Source organism: Pan paniscus, chromosome 16 (assembly GCF_029289425.2).
Source record: "Pan paniscus chromosome 16, NHGRI_mPanPan1-v2.0_pri, whole genome shotgun sequence".
NCBI lineage: Eukaryota > Metazoa > Chordata > Mammalia > Primates > Hominidae > Pan > Pan paniscus.
The window spans coordinates 63973837-63987756 of NC_073265.2; the positions used below are offsets into that span (position 1 = coordinate 63973837).

The 13920-nt window shown below is 49.3% G+C and overlaps 1 protein-coding gene across 1 annotated transcript; it reads left to right on the top strand.

Moving 5' to 3' along the window:
• Positions 1-4268: 4268 nt before the first annotated feature.
• On the top strand, positions 4269-12017 carry CYP1A2 (cytochrome P450 family 1 subfamily A member 2). Its single transcript, XM_003811098.5, has 7 exons — positions 4269-4321; positions 5154-5993; positions 6613-6736; positions 7192-7281; positions 7550-7673; positions 8606-8692; positions 10204-12017. Exons 2-7 carry the CDS (start codon positions 5163-5165, stop codon positions 10499-10501), a joined length of 1554 nt encoding a protein of 517 aa, XP_003811146.3. The 5' UTR covers positions 4269-4321; positions 5154-5162; the 3' UTR covers positions 10502-12017.
• The last annotated feature ends 1903 nt before the right edge of the window (positions 12018-13920 follow it).

A 13920-nucleotide genomic window follows, 5' to 3' on the forward strand; every position in this document is an offset into this window, starting at 1 on the left:
CCTGGCCCTATAGTGTTAAATGTTATGTTATGTATATTATTTCACCACAACCAAAAAAGTGTAGGTGGGGGACCATAGAACTGTACAACACAAAGTGCATCTTAATTTAAACTATGGTCTTCGGTTAATAATAATGTATCAGAGGCTGGGCGTGGTGGCTCACACCTGTAATCTCAACACTTTGGGAGGCCGAGGTGGGCAGATCACCTGAGGTCAGGAGTTTGAGACCAACCTGGCCAACACAGTGAAACCCCGTCTATACTAAAAATACAAAAATTAGCCAAGCATGGTGGTGTGTGCCTGTAATCCCAGCTACTCAGGAGGCTGAGGCACCAGAATCGCTTGAATCTGGGAGGAAGAGGTTGCAGTGAGCTGAGATTGTGCCACCGCACTTCAGCCTGGGCGACAGAACAAGACTTTGTCTCTCTTTATTTTATTTTATTATTTTTTTTGAGACGAGTCTTGCTCTGTGGCGCAGGCTGGAGTGCAGTGGTGCGATCTTGGCTCACTGCAACCTCCGCTTCTGGGGTTCAAAGGATTCTCCTGCCTCAGCCTCCTGAGTAGCTGGGACTACAGGCATGCGCCACCATGGTCGGCTAATTTTTTTGTATTTTTAGTAGAGATGGGGTTTTATCATGTTGGCCAGGCTGGTCCAGAACTCCTGACCTCAAGTGATCCGCCCACCTCAGCCTCCCAAAGTGCTGAGATTACAGATGTGAGCCTCCACACCAGGCCTGAGACTCTGTCTCAAAACAACAACAACAACCAGAATGTATCAATATTCATCCACGAATTGTAACAAATATATTGCACCACTGCAAGATGTTAATAATAGGGGAAACTGCAGAGTGGGGGTGGTAAATGGCCACTTTTACCTCCCTCATCATACTTTCCACTCAATTTTTCTGTAAACCAAAGACTGCTCTAAAAAAATCTATTAGCTTTTTAAAATTCCTTGGCTCCCCTCCAAAAAGTGTACATATGACATGATCTCATTTATGTAAAATACAACAAGCAAAACAAATCCATGCAATAGATGTTGGGGTCATGGGTACCCTTGAGAAAGGAACACAACGGGACTTCTTGGGTGCCTATGATGTCTCTTGATTAGAGCTGGTTATATGTGTGTTTGTTAAGTTTGCAAAAATTCATCAAGCTACACATGATCGAGCTATACACGACATATGCACTTTTCCATTTATTTATTTATTTATTTATTTTTGAGACAGAATCTTGCTCTGTCACCCAGGCTGGAGTGCAGTGGTGCGATCTTGGCTCACCGCAACCTCCGCCTCTCGGATTCAAGCAATTGTCATGCCCCAGCTTCCCGAGTAGCTGGAATTACAGGTGTGCGCCATCATGGCCAGCTAATTTTTTTTTTGTATTTTTAGTAGAGATGAGGTTTCACTATGTTGGCCAGGCTGGTCTTGAACTCCTGGCCTCACTCAAGTGATCCTCCCACCTCTGCCTCCCGAAGTGCTAGAATTACAGGTGTGAGTCACTGGTCCCAGCTGACATATGCACTTTTCTATATTGTATCCTGTAATTTAATTTTTTTAAGTTTTAAGAAAACATTAAAAATAAAAAGATAAATAGTCTGTCATACAGGAGAATTTCAAATAGTTTACGGAGATAATCCCCCCTCAAGGAGAAGGAGCGTAACCCCCCACTCCTTCGGTGTGGGCTGTGCATAGTGACTTCCTTCCAAAAGGTACAGTATGGAAAGGTGGGAAAGGAGTAACTTTACAGTGAAGAGACCTGACACGCACTACCTTAGCCAGGTGATCAAGGTCAACATCTGCACCTGTAAGTACATTGATAGGATGTAACCCTGATATGATGTGACGAGAATGGCACCTAACCTCCAAGGTCTTCCCACCAACAAACCATAACCCCAGGCTTACCATGAGAAGAAAAACATCAGGCACATTCCAATAGTGGGCATCCTACAAAATGTCCAACCAGTACTCCTGAAAATTGTCAAGGTCATCAAAAACAAGGATATCCTGAGAAACTGTCACAGCCAAGAGGAGTCCAAAGAGACATGATGACTAAATGTCATGTGATATCCAATGGGTCCTGGAACAGGAAAAGGACATTAGGTAAAACGCAAGGATATCTAAGTAAACCATGAACTTTAGTTAATTAGAGAGACAGACAGACAGAGAGAAAGAAAGAGTCCATTTTCTATAAAACTGAGCCTAACCTCAAACCTTGACCTTTTTCATTGAGTCATCTGAACCCAATGGAGATATAGACAGGAAACAACTTTCCTCTTCTCCCATTCATGGCCTTCAAACATGCTCTGTTCCTCTATTGGATTCCCCATCCATCTGCCTTGGCATCTTCACAGGTTGATCCCACAGTTTTCTCATTTTCAGGAACAAAAGCCCACTCCAGTCTAAATCAAAACTTCCCTCTCACATCCATGCCGGGCACAGTGGCTCACACCTGTAATCCCAGCACTTTGGGAGGCCAAGGCAGAAGGATTGCTTGGGCCCAGAAGTTCAAGACCAACCTGGGCAACATGGCAAGACCTCCTCTCTACAAAAAAAATGTTTAAAAATAAAAAAATTAGCCAGGCATGGTGCACACACCTGTGATTGTGGTCCCAGCTACTCAGGAGGCTGAGGCAAGAGGATTGTTTGAGCTCAGGAGGTCGAGGCTGCAGTGAGCCATGATTGTGGCACAGAACCCCAACCTGGGTGACAGAGCAAGACTCTGTATCTAAAAAAAAAAAAAAAAAAAAAAGATAGCAAACTTCCTTTTCACATCCAATTTAAGGCTTGTCCTCCTCCTCCTCTTAGATCTGACTGAGATCTGGGTCCATATTAAAGACTCCTTTAGTACAACAAACACCATATATCCTCACGTAAGTCCATGAATATCTGACATTTCTCATATCTACTTTCTCTTGATTTATTGATAGATAGGTATACATTGTTTTAATTTTATGGGTACATAGTAGGTGTATATATGTATGGGGTACATGAAATGTTTTGATACAGGCATGCAATGTGAAATAAGCATTCATGGAGAATGGAGTATCCATCCCCTCAAGCAAGGATAAACCTTTGAGTTACAAACAATCCAATTATACTCTTTAAAGGTGTACATTTTTTTTTTTTTTGAGACGGAGTCTCACTCTGTCGCCCAGGCTGGAGTGGAGTGGCACAATCTTGGCTCACTGCAGCCTCCACCTCCCAAGTTCAAGCAATTCTCCTGCCTCAGCCTCCTGAGTAGCTGGGATCACAGGCACATGCCACCATGCCTGGCTAATTTTTGTATTTTTAGTAGAGACGGAGTTTCACCAGTTTGGCCAGGCTGGTCTTGAACACCTGATCTCAGGTGATCCGCCCATCTCGGCCTCTCAAAGTGCTGGGATTACAGGTGTGAGCCGTCGCGCCTGGCCTAGAGGTGTACATTTTTTAACGGAACCATTCAAAAGGAGGTTGCGGGGATCATGACACTTCCATGCTACAGCATTAATCTCCTAAGAATAAGGATACACTCCCACATACCATGACACTCTGTTCACACCTAAAAAAATTTACATTTATTCCAGAATATCATCTAATCTCCAGTCCATGCTTACATGTCCCCAATTGTCCCCAAAACATCTTTTATAGATTTTTTTAAATTTTGTTTAAATGCCATATCCAATTGATATGGCAATCAAATGCAAATCCATATTGCATTTGGTTATGTCTCTTAGTCTTTTTGCATAAGGGGGGCCTCTCTTTAGAATGCAAAATCTTTATCATCTCTTCTTTTCCACTTGGGGACTTGGGCTGAAAATCAGGAGTGGCTGGAACACGCCCATTTACTGTTTGGTTTTGCAGGTTGTTGGAGGGTACTACAGAAGAACATCCCTCTGGAGAGGGGCCGTGAGCCTGGTTGGCCTAGACTGAGTGCCCTGGCAGAGCTCTTCCTCATGTGTGCAGTGGGAAAGAAGCCCAGATCAGTCCAAAGGCCTAACCCCCACTCCCAGACCCTACCCTACTCTTCAGAGAAATAGGCTCCCTACCCTGAACCCTAAAGAAAGCTGTACCTTCATCCCCAGGGACCCAGCACCCCTTCTGGCCTATCCCCAAAGAGTCACCCTGGGTCTTAGGTAGTAGGTGGAGCTGAGGGATCATGGCCCAAGGCCAAGAGTTGATCCTTCCAACTTTGTTCAGTGATCCAGCTTTCATATCAGGTGATCAGGACAACCAGGCCAATCTGATAGGGGGCGGTGTTTATAAAAAGGCCACTCACCTAGAGCCAGTAGCTCCACACCAGCCACTACAACCCTGCCAATCTCAAGCACCTGCCTCTACAGGTACCTTTCTTGGGACCAGTTTACAATCTCTGGGATCCCCAACTATAGAACCTGGAAGCTAGTGGGGACAGAAAGACAGGGAGCCTGGGCTAGGTGTAGGGGGCCTGAGTTCCGGGCTTTGCTACCCAGCTCTTGACTTCTGTTTCCCGATTTTAAATGAGCAGTTTGGACTAAGCCATTTTTAAGGAGAGAGATGGGGAGGGCTTCCCCCTTAGCACAAGGGCAGCCCTGGCCCTGGCTGAAGCCCAACCCCAACCTCCAAGACTGTGAGAGGATGGGGACTCATCCCTGGAGGAGGTGCCCTTCCTGGTATTGATAAAGAATGCCCTGGGGAGGGGGCATCACAGGCTATTTGAACCAGCCCTGGGACCTTGGCCACCTCAGTGTCACTGGGTAGGGGGAACTCCTGGTCCCCTGGGTATATGGAAGGTATCAGCAGAAAGCCAGCACTGGCAGGGACTCTTTGGTACAATACCCAGCATGCATGCTGTGCCAGGGGCTGACAAGGGTGCTGTCCTTGGCTTCCCCATTTTGGAGTGGTCACTCGCCTCTACTCCAGCCCCAGAAGTGGAAACTGAGATGATGTGTGGAGGAGAGAGCCAGGGTTCATGTTGGGAATCTTGAGGCTCCTTTCCAGCTCTCAGATTCTGTGATGCTCAAAGGGTGAGCTCTGCGGGCACAGGACACATGGTAGATGGAGCTTAGTCTTTCTGGTATCCAGCTGGGAGCCAAGCACAGAACACGCATCAGTGTTTATCAAATGACTGAGGAAATGAATGAATGAATGTCTCCATCTCAACCCTCAGCCTGGTCCCTCCTTTTTTCCCTGCAGTTGGTACAGATGGCATTGTCCCAGTCTGTTCCCTTCTCGGCCACAGAGCTTCTCCTGGCCTCTGCCATCTTCTGCCTGGTATTCTGGGTGCTCAAGGGTTTGAGGCCTCGGGTCCCCAAAGGCCTGAAAAGTCCACCAGAGCCATGGGGCTGGCCCTTGCTCGGGCATGTGCTGACCCTGGGGAAGAACCCGCACCTGGCACTGTCAAGGATGAGCCAGCGCTACGGGGACGTGCTGCAGATCCGCATTGGCTCCACGCCCGTGCTGGTGCTGAGCCGCCTGGACACCATCCGGCAGGCCCTGGTGCGGCAGGGCGACGATTTCAAGGGCCGGCCTGACCTCTACACCTCCACCCTCATCACTGATGGCCAGAGCATGACCTTCAGCACAGACTCTGGACCGGTGTGGGCTGCCCGCCGGCGCCTGGCCCAGAACGCCCTCAACACCTTCTCCATCGCCTCTGACCCAGCTTCCTCATCCTCCTGCTACCTGGAGGAGCATGTGAGCAAGGAGGCTGAGGCCCTGATCAGCAGGTTGCAGGAGCTGATGGCAGGGCCTGGGCACTTCGACCCTTACAATCAGGTGGTGATGTCAGTGGCCAACGTCATCGGTGCCATGTGCTTCGGACAGCACTTCCCTGAGAGTAGTGATGAGATGCTCAGCCTCGTGAAGAACACTCATGAGTTCGTGGAGACTGCCTCCTCCGGGAACCCCCTGGACTTCTTCCCCATCCTTCGCTACCTGCCTAACCCTGCCCTGCAGAGGTTCAAGGCCTTCAACCAGAGGTTCCTGCGGTTCCTGCAGAAAACAGTCCAGGAGCACTATCAGGACTTTGACAAGGTGAGCCCGGGGTGCAGGTGGCAAGGGGCACCTTGCAGGGCCTGGGTGCAGCCCCTCCCTCCCAGCTCCAGCATGCCCACACAGCTGCTGTGTTGCCAAGGCCTAGGAAGGCTCTGGACACCTCAGACCAGCTGTGTGACCTGGAGCCGACTCTTCCCCTTCTCTGGGCCTCAGTTTCCTCATCCTTGAAGCCCCCTTCTCAGGGCTCCTCAAAGCCCCCAAGAAAAAAGCCCTGGAAATGGGGCCCTAGCCGAGTCCTGCAATGTGGGGGGCCTATGAGTGAGAAAGCTTTCATTCTGCAGAAACCTAAACCCCAACAGAGGCTAATCCCCAGCTCTGGTGTCACGTTGCTTCCCTGTGTTCACACTAACCTTTTCCTTCTTTGAAATTGGACCCCTGGTGTTATTGGGAGGAAGGGTCAATGGGGCATAAAATGACACTTTAAGCCATACCCAGGGCTGCTACCAGCTCCTGCTGCAAGCTGCAACCCCCTGCCTAGAGACCAAGTTGGGGGGATAGGGGGGTACCCAGCCACCAGGGACAGGCCAGGGGAGTGGAGCAACGTTCAGCCTTTGACCTTGGAAGTGCCAGAGGTGCCCCTAAGCTTGTGCCCCCTCAGAACAGTGTCCGGGACATCACGGGTGCCCTGTTCAAGCACAGCAAGAAGGGGCCTAGAGCCAGCGGCGGCGACCTCATCCCACAGGAGAAGATTGTCAACCTTGTCAATGACATCTTTGGAGCAGGTAGGAGCCAGAACCTTGCCCCTCCATCCAACAATGCCTGCTGTTCACCCACAGCCTTGCCCAGCCCCTCAGTCCATCAAATAACCCACCAACCCTACACCAGATGGTACAACATACTGAGATCTGGCTTGGGATCAGAGTTTGAGCCTGGGCTATGCCACCAATTCCCAGTGGAGACACAGCAAAGTCCTTCTCCTCCCCTAGGCTTCAGTTTCCCCATCTGAACAATAAGGTGTTCTCTGGCCTGTAAGTCTAGGCCCCTATAATTCCAGCAGCTAATTCTGAAACCTGTATCTCAAGTTTATGTTGAAGAGACCCAGCCTCTGTCTTCAGGAAACTCACAGGCTAGGGCCAGAGAAAGCTAATGCTGGATACATACATAGCAGATACTTGGGAAATGATGGTTTCCTTGTTTCTGTCTTCCTTCTTTCCTCACCTTACACTACACGGTTCAGGATTTGACACAGTCACAACAGCCATCTCCTGGAGCCTCATGTACCTTGTGACCAAGCCTGAGATACAGAGGAAGATCCAGAAGGAGCTGGGTACATGGGGGCCCCCAACCCTATAGCCAGGAGAAGCCTTGAGACCCAGGTTGTTTGTTCAGTCTACAAACACCTGTTATGTGCCTACTGTGTGCAAGCCCTGGGCACACAGTAGTGCCTGCCCTTGCCTAGAAGATGTGGGAGGTTAGTGGGGTCGCAGACTTGTGAATAGACAGTCTTACATAGAGTGACATGGGGTATAAGAGGGGATAATTCATGGGGCAGTTAGGGCAGCCCCTGAGCTCTGCTTGTCCTCTGTGTTCTACAGACACTGTGATTGGCAGGGAGCGGCGGCCCCGGCTCTCTGACAGACCCCAGCTGCCCTACTTGGAGGCCTTCATCCTGGAGACCTTCCGACACTCCTCCTTCTTGCCCTTCACCATCCCCCACAGGTGAGGCCTGCCGGTTCTGCCCTCCCACCTCTAAAGTCCTTGCCATGTTTTCTCTTCCTGGCTTCTCAGCCCTGGCCCTGGCTCAGCATCTCCTTCCCGACCTCGTTCCCCACAGATCCCGGCCTCAGTCTGCCCCCATCCAGTCCAAACATAATCTAACCCCCAGCTCTCAGGAGAAAGTTCCACTTGTGATCTCAGCGCTCATTCCCCTCTGTTCATATTCCCTCCCTCCCAGTGCCCTCTGTGCCAGTCAGGTCGGCCTCACCCTCACAAGCATGACCCTATTGGCCTCCAATTTTGCTAACGCCGAACCTTCTGCCTGGAATACCTTCTAGCCTCTTCTCTGACCACCAGAATCCTACCCTTGCTCAAAGTCAATGCCGACACGAGCTTCCCCTCCCCAGAAGCCTTTTGACTCATCCAGCTGGCACAGCTTCATTCCTGATGTCTTATAGGACTTACAGCCATCAGCCCTTGATCATGCCCTGGAATTTTAACAATGTCAAGAGAGTTAGTGAGCATTTACTTCTACCCAAACGTTGTTCTAGTTATTCCTGCAGTAAGAGGCCTGAATCCCCAGCCAGGCTAGAAATTCCCCGGGGCTGCCCCAGGCTGCCTGCTGCTTTTTTTTTTTTTTTTTTTTCATAGAAAATAGAAAAACATTTATCTGAAATTGCCTGCTTCTTGGCTCCAGAGAACAGCCAAGTGCGCAGCCAGGCGCAAAGAGAAGTTTAGTAAATACTTGCTGAAGTTAAAGAACAGGACGCAAGGAAGAGGGAGGATGTTTCTACCTCTTCCCTGTTCCTCCCCTCCCCTCCCAGTGTAGGGATGGAGATGGCGGTGGGCAGGCTGTCGGGATGGGGTGGAGGTAGGAGCAACACATGCCCCAGCTTTCCAGCCCTGAGCCTCACAGCGCCCTCTTCCCTCCTCAGCACAACAAGGGACACAACGCTGAATGGCTTCTACATCCCCAAGAAATGCTGTGTCTTCGTAAACCAGTGGCAGGTCAACCATGACCCGTGAGTACATACCCCTCACGAAAAAATGTGTGCAGATTCAGCAGTCAGGAAGGCTGTTTGTCCCTGCTAGGAACTGTTTATTTAATGAAAGGAGGGGACCTCAATTGCTATAGTCTCCTCTAAGTGACGATATTTACAAAAGTTTCACAAACTTTAGTGCACAGGAATCAACTAGGATGGCCAGGCGCGGTGGCTCAAGCCTATAATCCCAGCAGTTTGGGAGGCCAAGGCAGGCAGATCACTTGAGGTCAGGAGTTTGAGACCAGCCTGGGCAACATGGTGAAACCCTATCTCTACTAAAAATACAAAACAAAAATTAGCCGGACATGGTGGTGCGCCTATAATCCCAGCTACTCCAGAGGCTGAGGCAGGAGAATTGCTTGAACTCTGGAGGTAGAGGCTGCAGTGAGCCGAGATCGCTCCACTGCACTCCAGCCTGGGTGACAGAGTGAGACTCTGCCTCAAAAAAAAAAAAAAAAAAAAAAATCAACCAAGACGTTTGTTACAGGTGATGGTTCCCCCAGGATTCTACTGTGGTATCTAAGATGGGGTACCTCAGGCGATTCTGATGTGAATGGCTCAGATACCTCTCTTTGGAAAGCCCCACTTTAGTGTATAGGTAGGGGGACCATATAATTTACCATCCACACTGGGACATTTGAGTGTGAAAATGCTATCAATGTTTATGCTAGTCATCACTACTCCAAAACAATAAACATAAGCCAGGACATACTGTTGAGGCCCCTTAGGAGGCATATTTTGAGTAGGATGAAGAAACGTATGTCTTTCTTTCTTCCTTTCACTTTAATTTTTAAATAGAGACAAGGTCTTCCTATGTGGTCCAGGCTGGTTTTGAACTCCTGGGTTCAAGGGATCTTCCTGCCTCAGCCTCCCAAAGTGCTAGGGTTACAGGTGTAAGCCACCAAACCCAGCCTGTTTTTCTTCTTTTAATTTCTTTTAGATAAAGCATTATTTAAAGTAAATTAATATTAAAAGGCATTATCTTTAAGGCTGGTCATTTTAGAGAGAGCTTTGTAAAAGAAATAAGCATCAGGCCAGGTGTGGTGACTCATGCCTGTAACCCCAGCACTTTGGGAGTCCGAGGAAGGTGGATCGCTTGAGCTCATGAGTCTGAGACCAGTGAAACCCCGTCTCTGCAAAAAAAAAAAAAAAAAAATTAGCCGGATATGGTGCCTGTAGTCCCAGCTACACGGGAGGCTCAGGTGGGTGGTTGGCTTGAGCTGGGGAGGCAGAGAGAGTGCAGTGAGCTGAGATCGCACCACTGTACTCCAGCCTGGGTGATAGGAGCCGGAGGGTGTCTCAAAAAAAAAAAAAGAAAGAAAAGAAAAAGAAAGAAGCATCAAAGTTCAGTTTGGTTCCTTCCCACCTACCCTTCATTGCTTTCAAAGTGCCCTCACACTTGTGTTCTCAACAGAAGTCTCCCTCCCCCAGGCACCTCCTCCCAGGGCCTCTCCAGCCCTGAGGTCCCATCTCCTCTGTTCCTCTTGCAGAGAGCTGTGGGAGGACCCCTCTGAGTTCCGGCCTGAGCGGTTCCTCACCGCCGATGGCACTGCCATTAACAAGCCCTTGAGTGAGAAGATGATGCTGTTTGGCATGGGCAAGCGCCGGTGTATCGGGGAAGTCCTGGCCAAGTGGGAGGTCTTCCTCTTCCTGGCCATCCTGCTACAGCAACTGGAGTTCAGCGTGCCACCGGGCGTGAAAGTCGACCTGACCCCCATCTACGGGCTGACCATGAAGCACGCCCGCTGTGAACACGTCCAGGCGCGGCTGCGCTTCTCCATCAACTGAAGAAGATACCACCATTCTGAGGCCAGGGAGCGAGTGGGGGCCAGCCACGGGGACTCAGCCCTTGTTTCTCTTCCTTTCTTTTTTTAAAAAATAGCAGCTTTAGCCAAGTGCAGGGCCTGTAATCCCAGCATTTTAGGAGGCCAAGGTTGGAGGATCATTTGAGCCCAGGAGTTGGAAAGCAGCCTGGCCAACATAGTGGGACCCTGTCTCTACAAAAAAAAAATTTTGCCAAGAGCCTGAGTGACAGAGCAAGACCCCATCTCAAAAAAAAAACAAAAAAACCAATATATATACATATATATATAGCAGCTTTATGGAGATATAATTCTTATGCCATATAATTCCCCTTCTTTTTTTTTTTTTTTGGTCTGAGACAGAATCTCAGTCTGTCACCCAGGTTGGAGTGCAGTGGTGTGATCTCAGCTCACTGCAACCTCCTCCTCGCAGGTTCAAGCAATCCTCCCACTTCAGCCTCCCAAGCACCTGGGATTACAAGCATGAGTCACTACGCCTGGCTGATTTTTGTAGTTTTAGTGGAGATGGGGTTTCACCATGTTGGCCAGGCTTGTCTCGAACTCCTGACCCCAAGTTATCCACCTGCCTTGGCTTCCCAAAGTCCTGGGATTACAGGTGTGAGCCACCACATCCAGCCTAACTTACATTCTTAAAGTGTCGAATGACTTCTAGTGTAGAATTGTGCAACCATCACCAGAATTAATTTTATTATTCTTATTATTTTTGAGACAGAGTCTTACTCTGTTGCCAGGCTGGAGTGCAGTGGCGCGATCTCAGCTCACTACAACCTCCGCCTCCCATGTTCAAGCGATTCTCCTGCCTCAGCCTCCCGAGTAGCTGGGACTATAGGCATGCGCCACCATGGCCAGCTAATTTTTGTATTTTTAGTAGAGACGAGGTTTCACTATGTTGGCCAGGATGGTCTCCATCTCTTGACCTCGTGATCCACCCGCCTCAGCCTCCCAAAGTGCTGGGATTAGCAGGTATGAACCACAGTGCCCAGCCTTTTTGTTTTTTTTTTTTTTTTTTGAGACAGAGTCTTCCTCTGTCTCCTAAGCTGGAGTGCAGTGGCATCATCTCACCTCACTGCAACCTCTGCCTCCCAGGTTCAAGTGATTCTCCAGCCTCAGCCTCCCAAGTAGCTGAGACTACAGGCACACACCACCACGCCTGGCTAATTTTTGTATTTTTAGTAGAGACGGGTTTCACCATGTTGGCTAGACTAGTCTCAAACTCCTGACCTCAAGTGATCTGCCCGCCTCGACCTCTCTCAAAGTGCTGGCATTACAGGTGTGAGCCACGGCGCCCGGCCCACAATTAATTTTAGAACATTTTCATCACCCCTAAAAGAAACCCTGCACCCATTAGCAGTCCCTCCACATTTCCCCCTAGCCTGCCTCCCCTGCCTCACCAGCCCTGGCAACTACTAATCTACTTTCTGTGTCTATGGATTTGCCTTCTCTAAACATTTCATATAAATGGAATTACACAATGAGTGGTCTTTTGTGACTGGCTTCTTTCACTTAGCACAATGTTTTCAAGGCTTATGTGTGTTGTGGTGTGCGTCAGTAAGCTCTTGGTGCTTGAGTCCTGAGACCGGGTCTAGGTCTGTGCTCTCTTAAGTCGTTGATAGGCACCTCCTTCACTCCTCTCCTCTCCTTTCATCTTGTTTGACCCAAGTTTTTTTAACAATTGAAGGGAACAAGGAGAAAGGGATCCAGTCTCAGGGGCCAAACCCAATTGGGTGGATGGGGATCCCTCCTGTCCCATTCTCAAAAGGCAGAACACGTGACTTCTCACAAGGCCTTGATTTCTTCATTCACAGCCCGGGAGGGGATAAGCTTCCCAGAAGTGCTTGGGTTATTTGAAAAAGGCCCAGGTCTCATCAAAGGACACTATCAAGAAATTGAAAGGAGGCCAAGCACAGAGGCTCACGCCTGTAATCCCAGCACTTTGGAATGCCAAGGCAGGCGGATCACTTGAGGTCAGGAGTTTGAGACCAGCCTGGACAACATAGTGACACCTCATCTCTACTAAATATACAAAAACTAGCTGAATGTAGTGGCTAGCCTCAGCTGCTCAGGAGACTGTAATCTCAGCTGATCAGGAGGCTGGAATCCCAGCTACTCAGGAGGCTGAGGCATGAGAATCACTTGAACTCAGGAGGCAGGGGTTGCAGTGAGCTGAGATCCTGCTGTTGCACTCCAGCCTGGGCTACAGAGTGAGACTCTGTCTCAAAAAAAAAAAAAAAAAAAAAAAATTGAAAAGACAACCCACAGAATGAGAGAAAATATTTGCAAAACATATAGCTGTTGAAGCATTTATATATAGAATATATAAAGAACTCCTGGCCGGGCACGATGCCTCACCCCTGTAATTCCAGCACTTTGGGAGGCCAAGGCAGGTGGATCATCTGAGGTCAGGAGTTTGAGACCAGCCTGGCCAACATGGTGAAATCCTGTCACTACTAAAAATACAAAAATTAGCCAGGCATGGTGGCGGGCGACTGTAATCCCAGCTACTCAGGAGGCTGAGGCTGGAAAATCACTTGAACCCAGGGACAGAGTTTGCAGTCTCACTCTGTCGCCCAGGCTGGAGTGCAGTGGCACCATCTTGGCTTACTGCAGCCTCAACCTCCCAGGCTCAATCGATCCTCCCACCTTGGGACAACATATGCAGGTCACCATGCCTGGCTGATTTTTCTAATTTTTGTAGAGATGGGGTTTTACCATGTTGCCCAAACTGGTCTCGAACTCCTGATCTCAAGTGATCCACCTGCTTCAGCCTCCTGAAGTGCTGGAATTACAGGCATGAGCCACTGCGCCAAGCCAAAAAAATTTTTAAGAGTAAAACCTGGCCAGGCACAGTGGCTCACGCCTATAATCCTGGCCCTTTGGGAGGCCAAGGCGGGTGGATCACTTGAGGTCAGGAGTTCGAGACCAGCCTGGCCAACATGGTGAAACCTCGTCTCTACTAAAAATACAAAAATTATTCGGGAGTGGTGGCACACACCTGTAATCCCAGCTACTTGGGAGGCTGAGGCAGGAGAATCAAAAGAACCCAGGAGACGGAGGTTGCAGTGAGCTGAGATTGCGCCACTCCACTCCAGCCTGGGCAACAGAGGGAGACTCTGTCTCAAAAAAAAAAAAAAAGGTCGGGGGCGGTGGCTCACACCTGTAATCCCAGCACTTTGAGAGACCGAGGTGGGTGGATCACAAGGTCAGGAGTTCAAGACCAGCTTGGCCAATATGGTGAAACCCCATCTCTACTAAAAATACAAAAAATTAGCCAGGCGTGGTGGCAGGCACCTGTAATCCCAGCTACTCGGGAAGCTGAGGCAGAGAATTGCTTGAACCTGGGAGGCGGAGGTTGCAGTGAGCCGAGATCACGCCACTGCACTCTAG